Source organism: Hippocampus zosterae, chromosome 2, assembly GCF_025434085.1.
Source record: "Hippocampus zosterae strain Florida chromosome 2, ASM2543408v3, whole genome shotgun sequence".
Classification (NCBI taxonomy): domain Eukaryota; kingdom Metazoa; phylum Chordata; class Actinopteri; order Syngnathiformes; family Syngnathidae; genus Hippocampus; species Hippocampus zosterae.
In genome coordinates, this window is record NC_067452.1 from 17168736 (window position 1) to 17187594 (window position 18859).

The 18859-nt window shown below is 43.1% G+C and overlaps 3 protein-coding genes and 1 long non-coding RNA gene across 6 annotated transcripts in view; 1 reads left to right on the forward strand and 3 right to left on the reverse strand.

Moving 5' to 3' along the window:
• LOC127596244 (protein bicaudal D homolog 2-like) overlaps positions 1 to 3772 on the reverse strand; it is a 34422-nt gene extending 30650 nt beyond the window's left edge. The window contains exon 1 of the mRNA XM_052058515.1: positions 3241 to 3772. Coding sequence (XP_051914475.1) covers positions 3241 to 3480 — 240 coding nt within the window. The 5' untranslated portion in view covers positions 3481 to 3772. The remainder of the gene's footprint in view (positions 1 to 3240) is intronic.
• Positions 3773 to 6221: 2449 nt separating this feature from the next.
• Positions 6222 to 16902, forward strand: LOC127596247 (protein tyrosine phosphatase domain-containing protein 1-like). 3 transcript variants are annotated; one of them, XM_052058521.1, is made up of 15 exons: positions 6222 to 7453; positions 7605 to 7714; positions 7902 to 7989; positions 8238 to 8403; positions 8483 to 8563; positions 8635 to 8753; positions 8819 to 8956; positions 9043 to 10055; positions 11199 to 11381; positions 11457 to 11567; positions 11647 to 11773; positions 13397 to 13493; positions 13743 to 14232; positions 14341 to 14433; positions 15927 to 16902. In XM_052058521.1, the coding sequence occupies exons 3-12, from the start codon at positions 7944 to 7946 to the stop codon at positions 13426 to 13428; spliced, it is 2016 nt and encodes a 671-aa protein (XP_051914481.1). In that variant the 5' UTR covers positions 6222 to 7453; positions 7605 to 7714; positions 7902 to 7943; the 3' UTR covers positions 13429 to 13493; positions 13743 to 14232; positions 14341 to 14433; positions 15927 to 16902. The 3 variants fall into 3 exon arrangements, with proteins under 3 accessions (XP_051914481.1, XP_051914479.1, XP_051914478.1); XM_052058519.1 differs by lacking the exon at positions 6222 to 7453 and having other exon boundaries at positions 7482 to 7714; positions 15927 to 15977; positions 16197 to 16902; XM_052058518.1 differs by lacking the exon at positions 6222 to 7453 and having other exon boundaries at positions 7482 to 7714.
• Positions 9516 to 11199, reverse strand: LOC127596267 (uncharacterized). The gene is made up of 2 exons (XR_007961423.1): positions 10470 to 11199; positions 9516 to 10149 (listed from the first exon to the last, which is right to left on the reverse strand). It is a non-coding gene; the product is annotated as an uncharacterized LOC127596267 (long non-coding RNA).
• fbxw12 (F-box and WD repeat domain containing 12) lies at positions 11820 to 16676 on the reverse strand. Its single transcript, XM_052058522.1, has 10 exons — positions 16476 to 16676; positions 16357 to 16394; positions 16115 to 16281; positions 15892 to 16016; positions 14855 to 15061; positions 14588 to 14752; positions 14272 to 14482; positions 13703 to 13884; positions 12383 to 12513; positions 11820 to 12288 (listed from the first exon to the last, which is right to left on the reverse strand). The coding sequence occupies exons 1-10, from the start codon at positions 16674 to 16676 to the stop codon at positions 12189 to 12191; spliced, it is 1527 nt and encodes a 508-aa protein (XP_051914482.1). The 3' UTR covers positions 11820 to 12188.
• Positions 16903 to 18859: the final 1957 nt, after the last annotated feature.

The following is an 18859-nucleotide window of genomic DNA, read 5'->3' on the forward strand; positions in this document are numbered from 1 at the left end:
CACCCCTATTATTTTGTGTGGTTTGCTGTGACATTTTCTCAATGTGACAATTGTGTGACATTTCTTCAATGTGAAATGTGCGCCCTGGCGCACTAAAGGTTGGGAAACACTGCTCTAGACTTTGCATCTGATGGAGTAGGACAATGTCCGAGCCAGGTAATATCTTACCTCCTCAGAGTGGAGTCCCTGTCCAAGGTTAAGAGGTACTCTCTTAAAAAGGCACCTGGCTGTCACTGACCGGAGGCCGCTGAGAATGGGTGGGCTTGGCAGATGCCCAGTCCCCTCTAAACCCTGCATAGTGGTTGATGATTCATCCTCTTATGCCCCGAGGGGAGGGGATTTGGGTCTTTATTTAGGGGCATTTAAAAAAGATTACCCCTCAACTGCAGACTTGCAGTGGAGAATAGATAAGAGGAATGATCAGAATACCTCATCAATGCTGGGAGGGCCTTAGACTAACTCCTGATATAGCTGTTCCAGAACACAGGGCTATGCGGGATCAGAATCACCAATTCTGTTGAAATACATGCACAACAGGGCGCTGAACTGAACGCTCTCCTGTTGGCTGTAGCCTTTAATCTGGTCCCCTATAACACCAAAGGCCAGTTAACCCCAACAGGCTCACATACTCACACACCTCACAAAGGCCCACAGGGCTGACTACAAAGACACGCTTTTAAAGAGCCCAACAATATTTAGGGCTGTGACTGTCAACTTAAATTCCACAGTGCACAGCTGTTGCCACATTGACACGACGGGCAAATGGTGTGAACCCGAATCTGTTTGCTACCAAACATATTCAGGACTCGAGGAGTTGACAAGAGTACAAACGTAGGTCGGCAGAGAAAGCACATATTGGACGACACAGTGCGACAGGAGCTACAGCTTCCCTCTCGTGCATTAACAGTTGAAGGTGCGGCACGTGATGTCATCTGTGACTAGCTTAGGATAAGAATATCAACAAGAGCTGAGGGAACATAAGCCCTGTAGCTACCGACAGTGTAGTTAGAGCAATATAACGTCATTAGTGCCTTCACTTGACTGGAACAGTAATCCACGCTCAACTTCATTATCAGACAAGGCGTGCAGTTTGTCTCAACACCCTGCAAATCGAGAGTAGCTTGTTTCCACCATTTGCTTAGTTCAATATGGTGCATGTTTTTTTTTGCATTGTTAGAAATAGTGTGTCTTTGGCCTACTACACCAGAATATAGCAGCAGGTGGCCTTTTGGTATCATACGAGAAAATGGCAGTCAACATGTTAGGTTTTGTTTAGTTTTACCTCATTCTTTCGCCTGAGAGATGTCCACAGAAGAGGAAATAAACATAATGGATGGCAAAGTGTCCCAAGAGAGTTGCAAATAATGGCAGAGCAAATAATGTGGTTGAAAGCCAATGAGAGAATGAACAACCCAGCTGGCTGAAATTGTGCCAGATGGCTGACAATGCACCTGAGTGACAATATAAATACACATATATTTCTTCATAATAATAGAGATTAATAATAACTATTAAGCAATAAGCAAGTCACCATTAAGATGACAAAATATCAGGATTTAAGTCCATCAAGCTATAGGAGAGGATCCCTCGGCACACATCAATCAATACACTCAAACAACAGCATCTACTGTGGAACCAGCTTGGCCGCGAACATTCGGGCATAGAAGTGTGTTGTTACTAAGCAACACCATGGCACAAATTTCATCCATCACACTGCCGGGAAAGTAGAATAAATGTGTGGGTGGGAATATTAGTAGCCCATCCTACATAGGATAAGAATGCAAGAACAGGCTTATGGCCAGTGGTTTTTGTCCAAAACTGAACAAGAAGCAAATCTTGCTTTTGGAATGACACACCATGCACATAGAAAATCAGTAGGAAAAACATTGCAGTTGTATTTACACATCATGTATTTTGGTTGACTGATGAGAATCACACGTTGTGTTTCCTGGGCATTCTATTTCAGGCTGCCTAAGACCTAGACACAACAAGGGGTAGTCAAAGATCACTTCCACCAGTGTAAATAAACAGCAGCACAGTGGACCTGAGCATTTCACTTGGAAATTGCTTGGAAGAAGGTTATACGCTGTGTAAGTAATGAGAAAATGTTTGCATAGTTCTCGTGTTACGGGCTAATCACATTCCAATTAAGTCTTATTACTGTCACTGGTCCTTGAACAGGAAGAAGAGAGGACGTCAAGAGGGACAGGAGAGGAATGTGTTCAGGAATGTGTTCATTTCATTTCAGATAGCATCGCCTTCGACTTTCCTTCAGACTGCTGTTGGGTAGGGCTGATGAGATAAAGCCACATGCCTCCCTTCATCTGTGGTTAATGTTAGCAACGTCCAACAACGGTAGCGAGAAAGCCCTGCTTTGACAGGGAGCCAACTACTGACTTTATACTTGATTAGCAGCAGTGTATCTGAAAGCGAGATATGACCAACCACAAACTAGCCTGTCAGGGCAGGGATTTGTTGTTTTCCCCCTCCATGACAGCATGTATCAGGACTTCTTTGTCGCATTTTTCTTGGAACAGGAGAAGAGAGGCAATCTCTCTTTTTCGTTAATGGATGCTACAGCTTCTTATTGCTACTCCAGCCACTGTTGAATAACAGACACCTCTTTTATGTGACTCTCGAAATCAATTTCAACTGTCACATTCTTCCCATTCCTGAAGGATTGCAACAAGCCTGCTTTCCTCCCTCGGCGGCTCATCCTCCTCTCCTGCGCGGGAAGGTTTCAAAATTCAAACCTGTGCCGCCCCTTGCAACGGAAAATGGTCATTCTTGTCTGCGGAAGGAACTCTTCCGACCAGAGAGGCAGTAAAAATGTGGTCATTTTGATTAGGATCATGATCATTTGGATCTGTAACACATTTGATGTCCTGATTTTTGGAGCAGTTTGGTATGGAAAAATCTCATGTCTGAGGCAACGTTCTCATAAGACAAGCACACGATGAAAATAAAGCACAAACCACATACTATGTATTGCGTAGCCATGGCAGACACATTCAAAAAGAAGCATGAATTAATAAAAGGTTGAAGTGCAACAGCGATACCCTGAGCAAAGAGGCGGTTGGGTGTGAAGCAGCCCTTTCTCATCTTTAGCTTACAGCGTCAGGGACAAGTATTTTATGATGGAACATACTTCAAATAACAAACTAATCAACATAATGAAAAACTACAATATTTAAAAATGATCAACATACTTGAGTGCACGCGATCTCTAGTACATTTTACCTCTTTCAGCAAGTCGAGCTCCTGCCTTACACCCTCATACTCAATCTCTAGCTCGTCGTACTGCTGTTTGAGCTGCTGTTTCTCCTCCAGTACCACCAGCCCGTACTCAGCCGCCTGGATCTTCTCGTTGGTGGTTTCGCCCAATTCCCGGGACAGGCGCTGGATCTCGGCCCGCATCCATTCCGGACCGGCCTGGAGCAACAGCAAAGGGTCGGGGTAGCCCTGATCTTCCACGGACATTGTCGTGATGGATGACAACGGGTCAGCCGGCTAGTCTCAGACAAGAAGGAAGCGGTGCGCGTTCAGGCGATGTAACCTTGAAGAACGATTGGTTGCTCAAATTCGTCTGTATTTGAATTGCATGGTTGCTGCGTTTGCGTCTTTTGATGCTGGTGTGGTGTCTCTGGTCATGCAGATGACTCCGTTCAAGACCCACTAAGGACAGACGCTGTAACCCCTTAGGATATCTTCATCGTTTTGCCTTGAGGTTTTCCTCGCCCCTCCATCGACTTGTCCCAGCCCTACCGCAGGAGTGGGCGTGGACTCATTGTGACGACAGGGGAACCGATAGACAAATTCTGTTTATTACTTTCAGCATAAAATAGCAACGACAACCTTACTTAATCACACCACGACGTAGTAATGCGCATATTTTATTTATTGTGCAATTGCTAAAATTCTAAACAGAAATAATATGTATTCAGTGAAAATGCGTCAGGTCTCACAAAATCTAAACAAACGTAGATTTTGTATTGAAAGCAAAGCAAATCAAGTTCCGGCACGTTCAAACGAATCGTTGCAAATTCAACGAAACAGCTGGTTCGGACAGCTGTTAAAACGTTTGCGATGCTTCTCGGGAAAAGTAGTTTTACCGTGAGCAAAATAAGGCTGGCGACAAGTTAAAAAAACTCATTTCCCGCTATGCTTTACGTGTCTGCCAATGTGGAACCCGGAAATGTGTGTCAGCACCGGTTGTCGTTTAGCAACATGCGCCATACGGCTCTTACTGTTACATGGCTGTTTGCTGCCATCTGTTGGAAATGACGAAGTCGACAATGAAATGTTGAAAACGTACTCAAGGCGGCGCCTTGGGTGGGTTGGCCTGTTGCTAAGATATTAGGTAATTACTACGTAAGTACAACAGATACATACAATCACTCGCTCCTCAGTAATTGAAGTAAATCAACACGAACAACGAAGAGGTGTGACTGGGTAGTGTCGTTTTGCATTAATGTAAAAATGTGTATGAGGTCACTGTGGTGTTTACAGTATACCCGATGTTAATGTGTGATTGCTTGTATTCATGAAGGCAGTTGTTCTTTAAATTGTTACAAGTCACATTTCTCCCAAAGGAGGTGACCAAAGAGATACCTTGAGCAGACGTCAGTGCGTCCGCCATGTTGAATGTGGCAAATCTGCTCGTAAACGAATGCAAACAAATCTGCAGTACATAAAGTTAATGTATATAATTCACTCAAACGGATACACACTGATATATTTGGGGAATTAATATATACCGAACACAATGGATTCCCCTTTTAATCTCATTATTGTACAATGTCACACAAAATGTAGTCTACTTAATTATGACCGCCATAATAAAGTCAAGGACCATAATTTAATGTGGCCCGCGGGAGCAAATCATGTGTGTCAACTATCATGATTCTTGCTGAAATCTGCACTGAAATGTCAAATTGTCATGAGTAATAAATAATTTCTTTTTTGCACCGGCCCTCCGAGGGAAGCGGTAACTCCGAAGTGGCCCGCAACAAAAAATGAGTTTGACACCCCAGACTTTTGACATCATTAAGCACCAAAACAAAGCTACCAATGTTTGTAACACAGTTATACTTAATATTGAAACATCAAAATGCCTCAGATTCACCCCAAATTGAATTCTAATAGGCTTTTTCTGACATTTTCAGAGTGACATCTTTTAACACAAGTCATGGTCCGCAGAGACCTTCCACATCATCAGAGGGATGTTATTGTTTCCAGTTGTCACCTTACCGTGGTGGAGGGGTTTGCGTGTCCCAATGATCCTAGGAGCTAAGTTGTCTGGGGCTTTATGCCTCTGGCAGGGTCACCCATGGCAAACAGGTCCTAGGTGAGGGACTAGACAAAGCATGGCAAACAAAAAACATATTTTTAAACTACAGTATCCTGGCTGAATAAGGTTTACAAACAAGGAATAATTTTGTTAGCCAATAACGTTACAAAATTATAGTTTACAGAGCAGGAAAGAATGTAATGTGCATATAAAACACCATACTAAATGGCATAATAAAGAAAACAATGTTATTAAGCTGTTTATTTGATTTTATCGGCATAATAATAGTCTCATTATTAATATTAGCTACCCAAAGTGTGGTTCTGATTCCTGAAATCGAAGGGCCATCTGAATTTCTCCTGTTTGCCATTGATCAAGACATACTTGAGGACACTCTGTTTTTTTCTACCTTAACAAAGAGATGGTCTTGAGAAGTAATCGAACTAGCCTCCTCCCTTAACTTCATTCGTCCAAAGTTGTTTTCTAAATGTATTTGTTGCTTTATTATTGTGTCACTTATTCAGAGCAGTTTTCATTTTTACGTTTTCATGTTTATTTTTTGGCCTTTTCTACATGTATTTGTCCAGTTTGATCATTTCAGTAACCCTGTTTTATTAAATTGTTTGTAATTAAATATACCACTTGAATATACTTTACTGTGGCGCTCCCGAGGCAGTGTGGACAACAGCGCTTTGATTTTTGTAAGCAGAACAACCTACACAAAACATGCCATTAAACACGACTGTATTTGCATCCTTAGTGCCGCAAAGCATGCTATGGGGGCACCCAGTCTTCCAGCGAGGCTACAATATCATTTTTAGGTCTTGATGTTATGAATTATTTGGCGATTATCTGTATTAAACATAAAGCATGAAGTGGAATTGTACTGTGTTATGCCTATGCAATGGAGACGAATTGTTCTCAAATGTGTGACGTCATCTTTAATCGACGTCTCTATGGGATGACGACGACGAGGACTGGACGTCTGATATCTCCTAACGTTTGTCCGTCTTCGCTGCGGGCTCCTTTGTTTTTCACATCGATTCCTTGAAGGGGTGTATGGATGGAGAGTCTAACATGCAAACAGATGAGCGAGGACCCACGATTGAAGACAGAGGAGGTTGCAAATCAAGAAATGGGATTTAGCCTTTATCTCCTGTCGCGAGTCTATGCCACATTCAATATGGCGGTGAGGTTGACGAACAATTCCGCGCGTACTGTGGCTAGGTGGGTAGCTAGGTAAATACAGTACAGTATATAGGTAGGTAGGTAAATAATAGATGGATATACAGGTAGGTGGATAGACAGACAGAAAGATAGATACAGTACGTCGATGTATAGATAGATAGATCGTTGAGCTCCATCTCCCGGACCATTTCAAAAACGGTATCTAATTAATTCATTAAACCTTAGTACAAATATTTCACACTTCTTTGTTCTTAGCTTTAATGCAGGTTAAATAAATGTTAAAGATTTGCACCTTTAATGTGATAATAATACATCAAGTTAAAGGGTTAATTTCCTTTAGTGGTTAAATAAAATCAACTGATTTACTTCATATGGAGTATGTAACTTCGGCCAATGCAGCAAATATAACTAATTGATTGTGGTCTAAAAAGTCTTTGGGTGTTATCCCTAATGGTAGACATCGTAAACCAATGCCTTCACAAACCAAACCATCTTTTTTAAGACGGAAGGTAAATAATCAGATTAAATCTTTTGGGTACGTTACAAATGTACCGCTATTTGTAGAACATTAGCATATTGGTTGCAAAAGTTTCCCAAACCCTTCTGTAACAAACATAATCTGGTTAAAACAATTTGATGTGTTTATAAATTACTTATCTTTAGCAATTCCACATAGGAGTATACAGTATTAGCAGATGATTGCAGATACAAACACTGCAACAGAAGGCAAAGTTGATATGATCATACTATGATTTTTGTTGAGTAGTGAGTGCTTTATTTTATACTGGTACAATAATAAGATTAGCAGTCTAATCCCAGAGGAGACGAGAATAGCCCAACACTATCCCACTCTAGACTAAGAATAAGAGGAAGAACCAGAGCAACCTGTGTCTGTACACAGCCCACATCGTTCCTAATTTTCCATGCTGTTTTTAATGTCCCTTATTCCTACACTGGATTTACCATCCTGATGAGGTAAAAAGGGACCACGATATCTGATGAGGTAAAAAGGGACCACGATATCTGAGGGCACAGTCCCAACCGCCTCCCCCCCCCCCTCCCCTGCACACAGAGATAATCTGAGGCGAATCAAATCAAGGGAGGCCAAAGGATTGACTTTCCACAGATCCAAAGAGAGAGCGGTAACGTCAGAGCTGGGGAGGTTGATGTCACATATTTTGGCAGCAGTGGGGCAATTGAGCCCTGAGATGGTGTTCACCTGAGAATCACTTGCAGGTAAATGTTTTTTTTCCCATTCCCATTTAATTGTTGATAGATTTATGTTTAACATATTTTTCTTGAACACTGAATTTATGCACACATACAGATGATAACAGATGAATATATTGCCTGGATTTGACTTAGACAGTGAGCGATCCTGTCATTTCATTGTTGCTCCAACTAGTAAAAATAGTGTCTTCAGGCTCTGCTATGACTGTGGACATCAACCTAAGGGGAGATTCATATGGCACTCCATGAAAGGTCCCATGGGGGTGCTCTGATGGAATTCAGTAAGTGATTGTAATTGCTCCTGGTGCAGTATGTCTCCTACCTAAGAGCTAAATTGTAATTGTGTATGATAATGTGCCACCGGGCTATTTGTACTGATAACAGACCGATAACCACTGAATGTGCATTTGCTACTTCTGAGTTTAATCATTCCAGTGTTTTGAGATTAAACTCTTCAGCTCTATTTCTGGAATGTTGATGTCATCACTTCTACAGGACTTGTTTCATCTTACTTTGTACCTCTTTGTAGTTAGAGCGCCCAGGGCAAATTACACTATATTCGGAGAGGCGATTCGCTACGTCATTCCGGCACACATGCAATGTTCTATCGGCTGTGGTGGTCAAGGCTGCAAGTATGACAACCCGCATTTCTGGCGTGATGACCAACAGGCGATTAAAGGCCTTTACTCATCATGGTACACGTCCACCTTCAATCTCAATGTCCTGGAAAGTGGCTTTTTTTTCCAAGCATGATGGTATTTATTATTTTTTTAGGGTGACTGATCATCTTCTTGCGATGTCCAGGCCCTCGACTGAAGTTATTGAGAAGTATAACGTTATTGAGCAATTCAGAAGGTATATGCGCCTTTCGTGACAAGTTCTCTCAACAGGCGCTATGAGCTCACACCACTTGTGTTCATTTCAAGGAATGGCATTAAAACGGTGATCAACCTCCAGATACCTGGTGAGCATGCAAGCTGTGGAAACCCTCTGGAGCCAGAGAGTGGTTTCTCCTACAATCCAGAGGCCTTTATGGAGAATAACAGTAAGTGCTTCGTTGATTTTGGTGAGTGTATAATGCTACTCAAGTCTCACCGCGTGTGATTTCAGTTTATTTCTACAACTTTGGGTGGAGTGACTATGGAGTGGCCAACCTGACTACTGTTCTGGACATTGTTAAAGTTATGGCCTTTGCACTGCAGGAGGGGAAGGTAGCTGTGCACTGCCATGCAGGTCTTGGGAGAACAGGTAGAGCTGCACCTGGAATGTTGACATGACTGTTTGACCTTGCGCCAATGGCAGTGTCACAACATAGTTTCTCTCCCTTTTCTTAGGTGTGTTAATGGCATGTTTTTTGGCCTATGCCACGAGGATGACAGCCAATCAAGCGATCTTGTATGTTCGGGCTAAACGGCCCGGTTCCATCCAGACGCGTAGTCAGCTGAGCTGTGTCCGCGAGTTTGTCCAATTCCTCGCCCCTCTAAGGAGTGTGTTTTCCTGCACTGAGCCTCGATTCCAACCCGTCACCTTGACTCAGTACCTCAATCGTCAGAGACACATTCTGCACGGCCCCGAGCGGAAAGAATTGAGGTACCTGCCAAAGATTGTTCACCTTGTGTCCCGGCTGCTGTTGGATATTGCGGAGAATCGACAAGTGATCGAGGAGGACGTTTTGGAGGCGCCGGACATCCATGACATTGAGATGACCCTCAGTATCATTGAACAGCTTGGGCCTCAGTTTTGCGCAAAGGAGCCTCGCTTGCCAGGTTCCCTGACCTTACCGAGACATTTTCATGAACCGCCCATCTTCTACCATCGCAAGAGTCTTAGTTACAGTGAGTCTGATCTAAGACGTCTGGGGTCGCAGCTCAACCTCCTGACACAACCCTTGGGCTCCCTCTCACAGGGCAACGTGGCCAGGCCAATTTCTCCATCCGAAACTGCTCAACCGGTAACGCAGTGGAAGAGTTGGAATAGTAACACATCTGACATCTCCCAAAGCTCCACAGGATCTCTCTGGCAAGTCAAGAATCATGAAAGGGACGGTTCCATTTTGTTGAAGAAAGTCAGACAGATGCCCATCCAACGCAGTGGATCGGTTGGACACAATGGCCCACTCCAAAAAGGTAGTATGCTCTCCAGATTGAAGGCTGAGCAGAGAGAAGAGTTGGCAGAAAGCGAGAGGAAGTCTCAGCAGAGAGATGAGGAGCAGTCAGAGGTGCCATGTATCACTCTGCAGTCTGAGTTATCTCTGGAGGCGAGGAGGCTGTTGGTGGCACAGGCGCTAGCAGTGGACCTTTTTCTCGATGGGGCAGAAGAGCACAGGAACAAAGTGTTAACGTGGCAGGTAATTGATCCGGGCCAATCCAGTGAGATAAGACAGGACAGCCCCAAATAAAGCTTTCGCAAGCCGATAATTTGGGCAAATGTGATTGAAATAACTAAGTTGAGGGGTTCGTTGTTTTTCAGTGGATGGCTCTTCTTTGCGAATGACAGATGGAAAGATGGAATCCTTCAATGCAGTTTAATAAAAGGAGGGGAAAAAAACGTCTGCACCGCAGCACGTCCGAGAACACAACCCCGTAACTAAAATCACTTCCTGCTTCTCTTACTTTAACAGCCAATCAGAACCTATCAACATAAAAAAAAATGCCTAAGCAATTATTAAACAACAGAATATAATTTAAGTATGCTTAACATTAAATAATATGATGCTCAAACATAAAATGATCATTAATAATATAACATAAGCTTACATAACTTACATTTTTTTACAGGATGTACACTGTAAAAAAGACAAGTTGTATTTTGCGGGTTGGGGGGGGGGGGCTAAAACAGTGAGCACGTTGTTTGCTCCAAAACAATTTGCTGAGTTGCTTTTAATTAGATCTTGTGTTCATACTAATATTTAAGTTGGGGATCAATACAAGTGACAGTGGTTCTGTCAACACTTATTTATTGTGAAATGCTGGAAAGCCACGTTTCTCAACAGCAACTCAAACTACGTAGCTCAATTGCACAGCTGAAAATTCTATCTGTTTGTTGCCTTAAATTTTTGAGTTCGCCCACTTTTTTTTTTTTTTTTTAGAAACAGATTAAGAATTTATATTTATGTCCCCCCTCTTCTTACTCGCATTGACAAACTCAGGCAGAGAATCACTTAGGATGTTCAACACCTGAACTGTTCAATTTCACTGAACTCGACTTAATAGTTTTGAAGATAATTGCTTTTGAAATGTTGAAATTTTTTGGGGGGGAGGGAGGACGACACCCTGTATTTACATTCAACGATGGCATGCTCATTTCACATCCCGTAGTCACTCTGCGGTGACATGTCAGTCATACCAGGTATCTGTCAGCGATCACATTGCTAATTCAATGTTTTACATCAGGTAAATGTGTGTTAGATACATACTCAAAATCAATATTAATAACTCCTGACAGACCTAAGATTAGTTGACAAGTGTGAGTGCTGAATGTGTTCTTGCAGGCGGAGCTGAATCAAGGCGGCGCATGGGAAAGGCTCTGCATGGAGCGGGATCCCTTCATCCTCACAGGTCTGATGTGGGCATGGCTGGAGCAGCTCAAGGAGCCAGTCATCTGTCTCCAGGATGCCATGGCCCTGAACCTTGAAAACACTGATGCGCAAACTGTCCTCAACACACTTGGCCAGGTAAAACCTAAAAAAAAATCTCCACACTTTTAGTCACGTGGCTGTTATCTTCGTACTTACTCCACATCTCCATAGGCACCCAAAGAAACATTAATGTGCATACTGGACTGTCTGGCTCATTTACTGACACTACCTGAGGAGGTTGAACATGCATTTCTGAATCGTACTATCAAGGCGTTCACTTGGGTAAGCGTGATGAGTGCATTGGACAATTACAGTCCAAATTTGTTGTCAACAATGTCATACGATGTTCACCTTTCAACAGATGCGAAGCAGTTCCAACGATGGAAGCCAAGTGTATGAGTCCATGACTAGAGTCCTTCGCTGTATCCTTGAGGACATGAGATGTGTTGCCACCAAAGCAGAAGACCCTACAAAGTCTCCTTTAACGTGTGCGTAGATGCTACATATGGAAACATGGAGGGGACACTTTGTGCCTTAATGTTGAAAATATTTATTGTGTCAGTATGATGTGACATGAATACAACTCATGACATGTACTGCCCTAGCATTTCTTCACCCCCACATTGAGGCAACGCAATGAAGAACAGTTTTTTTAATGCAATGTTTTGCCTTAAGACTGGTCACGTTCAGCTCCAGAATTAGCCAATCAATTTACGAACACCGGTTTGTTATCATGCATATGAGTCTCCCTCAATGCCTTTAGAGTGACAATGTTATCCCTTTGTAAAAAAGAAAAACCTGAAATACTTCAAAATAAAATCATGCTTCAATGACAGTGAACAATGAGCCAATGTTTCTCTTTCGGGGGCTGTGCAAAACTCACGTCGCCACTGTTTTGCGGGTTCAGGAAGTGAATGTGTAAGCTTTTAAAACATCATTGCCATCCTTCCCTTCAACTGAACCAACAACGCTGGCGTAGTCACAAGCGACGAGGCTGAACCCTCTAAAAGCACAGGAAACAGAGACATGACATTAGGTCCAATCTACATTCTGGCTCTTTTTTAATGCTGCACAGATATCTAAATGTCAGAACAAACCTTGACATAGTGTGAGAACCTCCCAGTAGGTGGTATCGACTCTCCAAGTTCAACCCACCGTCTCTGTCACGTTTCCAGGTCAGCACGCGCAAAGAAAGGTCCTGAGATGCTGTTACCACACGGAAGCTGTCCTGTGAAATGTCACAGGAATGAGTGGCAATTATAATAAATCCCTCAAAATATCTTCACAATATTGCTACCTTACATTATTGTTTCATTCAGTCCTCACGTCCTCCAGTTTGAAGTTAGTTTGATGTTAGATAATCAGTTTGATATTCATTAAAAGTAATTAAAAATTGTGCAGTTGTGCAAATAAAAACTTTTAAAGGGGGAGTCAATTCAAAAAAAAATCTTTACAATAATACACCACTTCCAAAAACTTAGGGATATTGGTCTTTCAGGTGACATTTATGGGAAATGTAAAACGTTCACGTTACAGTGCTATCGTATCATGAATGTAGGACATGTCAGTAAAAGGATGCACTGGTGATTTCCTCATCTCAAACAGTTCATTGATACAATGGTGCGTACACATCAACAAAAAATGTCAACGTCTCAATTACTCGTCCTGTGCCATTGAGCATTACTTAGTTTGACAATGACGTCTCACGCTGTTCACGCATTGTCTTATTGTCTGCTGATGCACGGCATCCCACTCATCTTGAAGGTCAGCCCTCAGATCTATTGAGGTTCTGATGTGCAGAGCCTCGACATGACAACTCAGTTGGTATAGGCTTGTCACTGTACCCTTCACAAAGTGTACGGCGGCTCATTAGAGAACAACAACTTGTGCAAAAAGTATCCTGAAACAGTTGGACATGTGCATTCAAAAGCTTTGAGAAGGTCAAATTAAGGTCACTTGTAAAGGCTTGACTGCATTTTAGCCTCATCCTGAATTTTCACCTGAAAATCAAATATCCCCAATTTTTTGTGAGTAGTGTGTGTTCTATGCGCCCCCACTAGTGTGAACAAGACATTCTGTTAAATTTGTGGACACGTTTGTTTCCATCGCAGGGAGGGCCACTTTGCGACTTGCTGTCAACTGAAAACGACATCACAGTGCCAGGCGGGCTCAGCTTGCGAACGTCTCATGCCCAAACCGAGCAAACAGGTGAGCCATGATTGGTCGTTAGCAATTCGGAAATTGGCCGCCTCCTCATATGGACAAAAATGGGTGGATTTTGCTACTTCATTCATATTCCACAAACGCAATATTAATCAGAGTGCCATGTTCAGATTGGTGGGGGCGCATAGAACACGGTGTTTAAAAAAAGTTTGACTTGTCTTCCCCTTTAATAAGTAAGCGTAAAAAATTCTTACCACACATAAAGAAGTAATTGGCATTGTGTGCTCTTTGAAGCTTGCGAGCAAGGCGCCGTTCAGAGCATACAAGAAGAGATGACAATCAACTGCCATCACAATGGAGTTGCTGTCCTTTGCCTCAAGAAGAATGCTGGAGGACGTGCTCGGCAGCGACAAAGGAGAGGACTCAACCTGTTGGACTAAAAAGCAAGCATTTGTTAGAGCTGGACAAACTTGTATTTTTATTCACAAGTTCAAGTATTATTAAATTGCTGTGCCTTATAATTTGTGTAGGGACACGCTGCATCCCTGTAATTGATGGGACGACATTGTTTTCTGCTGTTTTCGTCAAGTTTTCTGATAGAGAGACGCTCAAACGCAGCCGACACAAGAAATCCTGCTGTGCGTCGTCAACAGTCTTAAACACAACGCAGTCGGACACCACCGGTTACGCGAGTTTTGTTGTCTAAAGTAATTTTAGGGAATAACTGCTAAGGATGCTCCTTGTCTTTATGTATAACACACAACAAATGTGACCTTTAAGACAGGTATCCTACTTGTTTTACACTTGTTTTCTCCTTTTTCACCTTGGATCTGGGACGTGTACTTTGACTTTTTCATGCTGACATCGAAGACAGTGAGTGCTTTGTTGTTAGTGTGCTCGTTGCAGTGGACCATGGCCAGTCTGGCAGACTGCGTGGGGATGAAGACGGCGGCCTGGCACCCAGTGATTGGCACTAACTGGCACAGTGGGTCTTCGTCCTCACACGGGGAGGTCAAACTATCAGCATAAATCACCTGTCGATGACCCAGACATAAAAAAAACAGTATTCATATGTATATTTCTTAATAGCAATTTGTCAAACACCGCTGAGTCGCTGTCCAGCAAAACAAAGATAATACCTTTAGACTTGAATCAACGTTGTCCTTTGAGCCAGCTGTGATCCATTTCTTGTCAGGTGAAACCAAGAGTATGTTGACTTTGAAGCTGTCAAACACCATTATACTGGATTTTTTAGTCAAAGCTGTTCCAGCTAGTGTACACACTGACCCAGGACTCGTTCCAACCTTGAGAAAAAGAGCAGGGACAAAACTCCGACTGTGTAAATTACGATCACAGTGGTCATTCCTCACATGCAAAAATAAATAAATAAAAGGAAGGATACTTACAGATAGAAACCAATCATTGTCCTTATTATACTGTAGCAATGTACAGTGTGCGGACGCAACTGAGTAGGACGCCACCTCCTGGCCAGTCTGACCTTGCCAGACCTTGATCAGGCCGGCAGAGTCTACCGTGATGACAAAGTCACGCTGCTCGTCAATTATGATGCGAGATAAAGGATTCTGCTTGGCAGTGCACCACACGAGTTGACCCTGAGAAGAAATGAACTCACATTAGTGAACCTTTCAGGCTCAAGAAGTCCGTTAGGGGGTTGATGGCACATTGTAAGATAGCAAACTTCAGTTTCAAGATTTTCATTTGCAAAACTTAGATTTCAAACAGCCATCGCTGCATACAAAGTGCTGTATTTGGAGAAATTTAACATGCACAATAAACAGTAAGACAAATCGGTAATAAAGGCGGTGGAAAGCACCAAACAGTAAAACCAAGAACAAATCTAAGTCATGCTGAGTCGAATGCCAAAGAATACAAGTGAGTTTTGAGGAGGGCTTTGAAGATGGGCAGCGAGGAGGCTTGCCGAATGTTCAGTGGGAGGTCATTCCAGAGTGTTTGTTACATGCAGATACCGGTAATTAGTTACTGACACTCGGCAGAAATTCCTGACTTGCAAATTCAGGCCGTGAAGCTGTTGGAGGAGCAGAACTCCATCACAAACTGACAACAACCTATATTATGCACCCAACCACACTGCTTACTACATACTTTGTCGATAAGAACTCAGTCTGGGGACCAGTGTGTCACATATTTAAGACCAATTACAAACCACACACACACACACACCAAAAGGAAACGGGGACTCATGAGGAGCCCTTGAGATAGAGAAAGCCTCCTGAAACAACACTGCAGGACATTCCACTCACTCGGACATCCTTGAGATCTAATATACATTTTTAATTGTTGTTCAAAGTGAATACAGGAAAATTATGTATCCTTTATTCTGCCGAGGGGTATATAAAAACTCTCTATGTAACTATTACGTAGTCAAATGTATGTGTTGAAATTCTGGAGATTGTCCACTAACATTCTGGATGTTCCATGCCCGGACTGTACCATCAGTCGAAGCACTGCAGACTGTGGTTGGGGTGTCCCAGAGGTCAGGACCCAGAGGTGAGCTCCCTTGCAGGTAGACCAGGCCCACTATTTGCCCTAATGGAATACTTTTTTTCAGTATCTGCACTTCCACTTGAGTGCAGAGTACGAGTATATTTGACGCATCCGATTTCACCTTTGGATTTTTCACAGACCTGTGTGGCCTCGGAGGCTCTTGCAAGTGTAACCCCCAGTTCGACCTTCCTTCATCTTTGTCTCCAAATGGGATCGTCGCAGGAAGTATTTCTTCCATGAGTGATTGACGTGAGGGCTCCCCAACACAGCCTGGCTACAAAAGCCCCATCGCTGCAAGCACATCCTCCTGATGAGAAGAAAACAAACAACCATTTGACATTTCTGTGGTGGCAAGAAAAGTATTTCCACGCAAAACACTCACCTCCATAACCACTGAGTCTCGGCAGCATTGTGCCAGTTCTGGAAAACAGACAACCTATTCTGAGTGTTGTTTGGCTAGTTAAAGTCACTTCCGCATGTTGTATAGTCGCGTGTCCTTACCCTACACACGCTCGAGGCCCTGATTAAATCTTCCTCGGTTAAAAATGTAAACATATGAATGAGACAATCGCCGAGCAAGTGTTGGGGATCCATGGCGATGTTCTTCTTTCTCGTCCTGCGATTGTGAAGCAAAAGCAGGAAGAAATCAGTGAGATCACGCGCAGCCGACATGATTGTCATTCTGCCACTAGATGTCGCCATCTCAAAGGGAAATCAGCCCTGGACAACGCCTGGACTGAAGAATAAATACACTTGCAAATAAACGATGAACCAGATTAAACATCAAATTTGAGTTTACGTTTTGAGATTAGAAATTGTGACATTTTCCGTGCACGTTGTTGAGAATCAATTGGTTTTTGAAGTATCTTACGTTTAATCGCAGCTTTTGCTGGTTTGAAAAATTGAATAAACAATATCACAGTCAGAATCATCTTTATTGGCCAAGTATGTAGAAACACACAAGGAATTTGTCTCGGGCAGTACAAGCAACACTCTTATTATCAAAAGCAAGCAGCTATGATAAACAAGGACATGACAAATAAGTATTGAAAGACTTTCCGTAATGTAAGGGTACCATCGTGCAGTAGTACCACTCAATGACAGCTGCGAGACAATGTGCAAAGTCTCGAGCAGACATAAAGTGATCGGTTGTGGAATACAATTCTATGACGGTTGTGCAGTTGACACGGGGCGGTTGGATAGTTCGAGGGGCAGCTGTGGTGAAGGATCTTTTCTGAAGTCCACGATCATCTGTACCCATCTTGAGCGTGTTCGGCTCCAGGTCGTTTTGGCTGCACCAGTGCGTCACTTGCTCCACTTCTTGTCGGTACGCAGATTCGTCACCGTCTTTGACGAGACCGATGGTCGTGGTGTCGTCTACGAATTTGATGTGTTTGACGGCTAGCTGTGTTGAGGTGCAGTTGTTTGTGTAGAGGGATAAGAGCAGCGAAGAGAGGAGTCATCCTTGGGGGGCCCCCAATGTTGATGGTGTGTGTTGATGATGTTGTCCTTGTCAGCCTCACCTATGGTGTCCTTCCCGTCAAGAAGATGAGGAGCCACTGGCAGATCGTCGGGGACACACTGAGCTGATGAAGGGTATGGGTTGGGTTGGGCTTGGCATTAGGATTGGGGTTAGGGTTGGGGTAGGGGTCGGGTTAGGGGTAAGGGTAGGATTAAGGGTAGGCTTGGGGGTAGGGTTAGGTTGAGGCTTCTGGTTAGGGGCAGGGAAAAGATAGTGGTAGGTTTGGTGTTAGGGTTGGGTTAGGGTTAGGTTTCGAGTTAGTGTTTGTCCACCACTCGTGTAGATGCAGACTACCTGTCATGGGAACTGAAAGCCAAATTAAATATTTCAACTGTCCATATTGTTACTCTGGGTTAATATATATTTTTTAATCCAGTGCAATATATTTGTTATGGACTGTTCAGTGATTAAGTGCACCACATTTGCATTTAATCTAGAACTGTTTGTTTTTATTTCAGCAGAATTGCTAATTAACATTTACATGTACTGCATTTTCAATTTTTTTCATCCATGCATCCGTTTTTCAACACTGCTGATCCTGAAGAGGGTCACAGAGAGTTGCTGGAATCTATCCCAGCTGTCTTCGGGTGGAATGTAGAGCACACCCAGAACTGGTGGCCAGTCAGTCACAGGGCACATACAGAGATAAACGACCATTCATGCTCACATCCACACCGTCACTGAGTGGGAACTGATCCCACGCTGCCCACGTACAAGCCAGGCAAATGTACCACTACTACATGACTTACATTTTCATTGCATCTTGAATATCTAATTTCCATTTTTATATTCCTAGATTAAAGTGCAATGTTAGTGTTCAAACTGTACATAATGTCACAGTGACCCACAATGTTATGAAATATACTTTTAAGGAATGAACACTTGTAGGCTATATTAAATGTTGCTCACGATCAAGGGTGTGCAAGCCCGGTCCTCGAGGGCCCCTATCCAGCGCGCCTTACATGTCTCCCTTCTGCAATACACCTGATTCAAATGATCAAAATGATCATCATCAATGATCACCTGCAAGTCCTGAGAAGCCTGATAACGATTCTGGTCATTTGAATCAAGTGTGTTGAGAAGGACGACATCTCCAACAGGCTGGATTGGGGCCATTGAGGACCGCAGCTAGACACTCCTCATCATTTTCATTTTTTTTCATTATTGTGATTATTATTAATGATTAATTAGAACCACTGCTAGGGCGTTTACATTCTTTACAATTTTAAACAACTTTCACATTTCAGACGCGTTGTTATCAGGCCCTGGAACATGAATGCGACACCTGAACGTCCTGTTTTTGAGAGCGAGAGAGCGAGAGCGCGAGAGAGCGAGAGAGGATTCTTCCGTGGGGCCCCTTGCA

Excerpts from the sequence above, each read along its gene's own strand:
- LOC127596247 (XM_052058521.1), top strand. The coding sequence starts at position 7,944 with ATGGCACTCCATGAAAGGTCCCATGGGGGTGCTCTGATGGAATTCA. Across the intron at positions 8,404-8,482 it reads AAAGGCCTTTACTCATCATG|GGTGACTGATCATCTTCTTG; the intron begins GTACACGTCCAC and ends TTATTTTTTTAG. Across the intron at positions 11,774-13,396 it reads TACAAAGTCTCCTTTAACGT|GGAGGGCCACTTTGCGACTT; the intron begins GTGCGTAGATGC and ends TTTCCATCGCAG.
- fbxw12 (XM_052058522.1), bottom strand. The coding sequence starts at position 16,676 with ATGGCGACATCTAGTGGCAGAATGACAATCATGTCGGCTGCGCGTGAT. Across the intron at positions 14,753-14,854 it reads ACAATGATTGGTTTCTATCT|GTTGGAACGAGTCCTGGGTC; the intron begins GTAAGTATCCTT and ends CTTTTTCTCAAG. Across the intron at positions 13,885-14,271 it reads GTACACGTCCCAGATCCAAG|TCCAACAGGTTGAGTCCTCT; the intron begins GTGAAAAAGGAG and ends CTTGCTTTTTAG.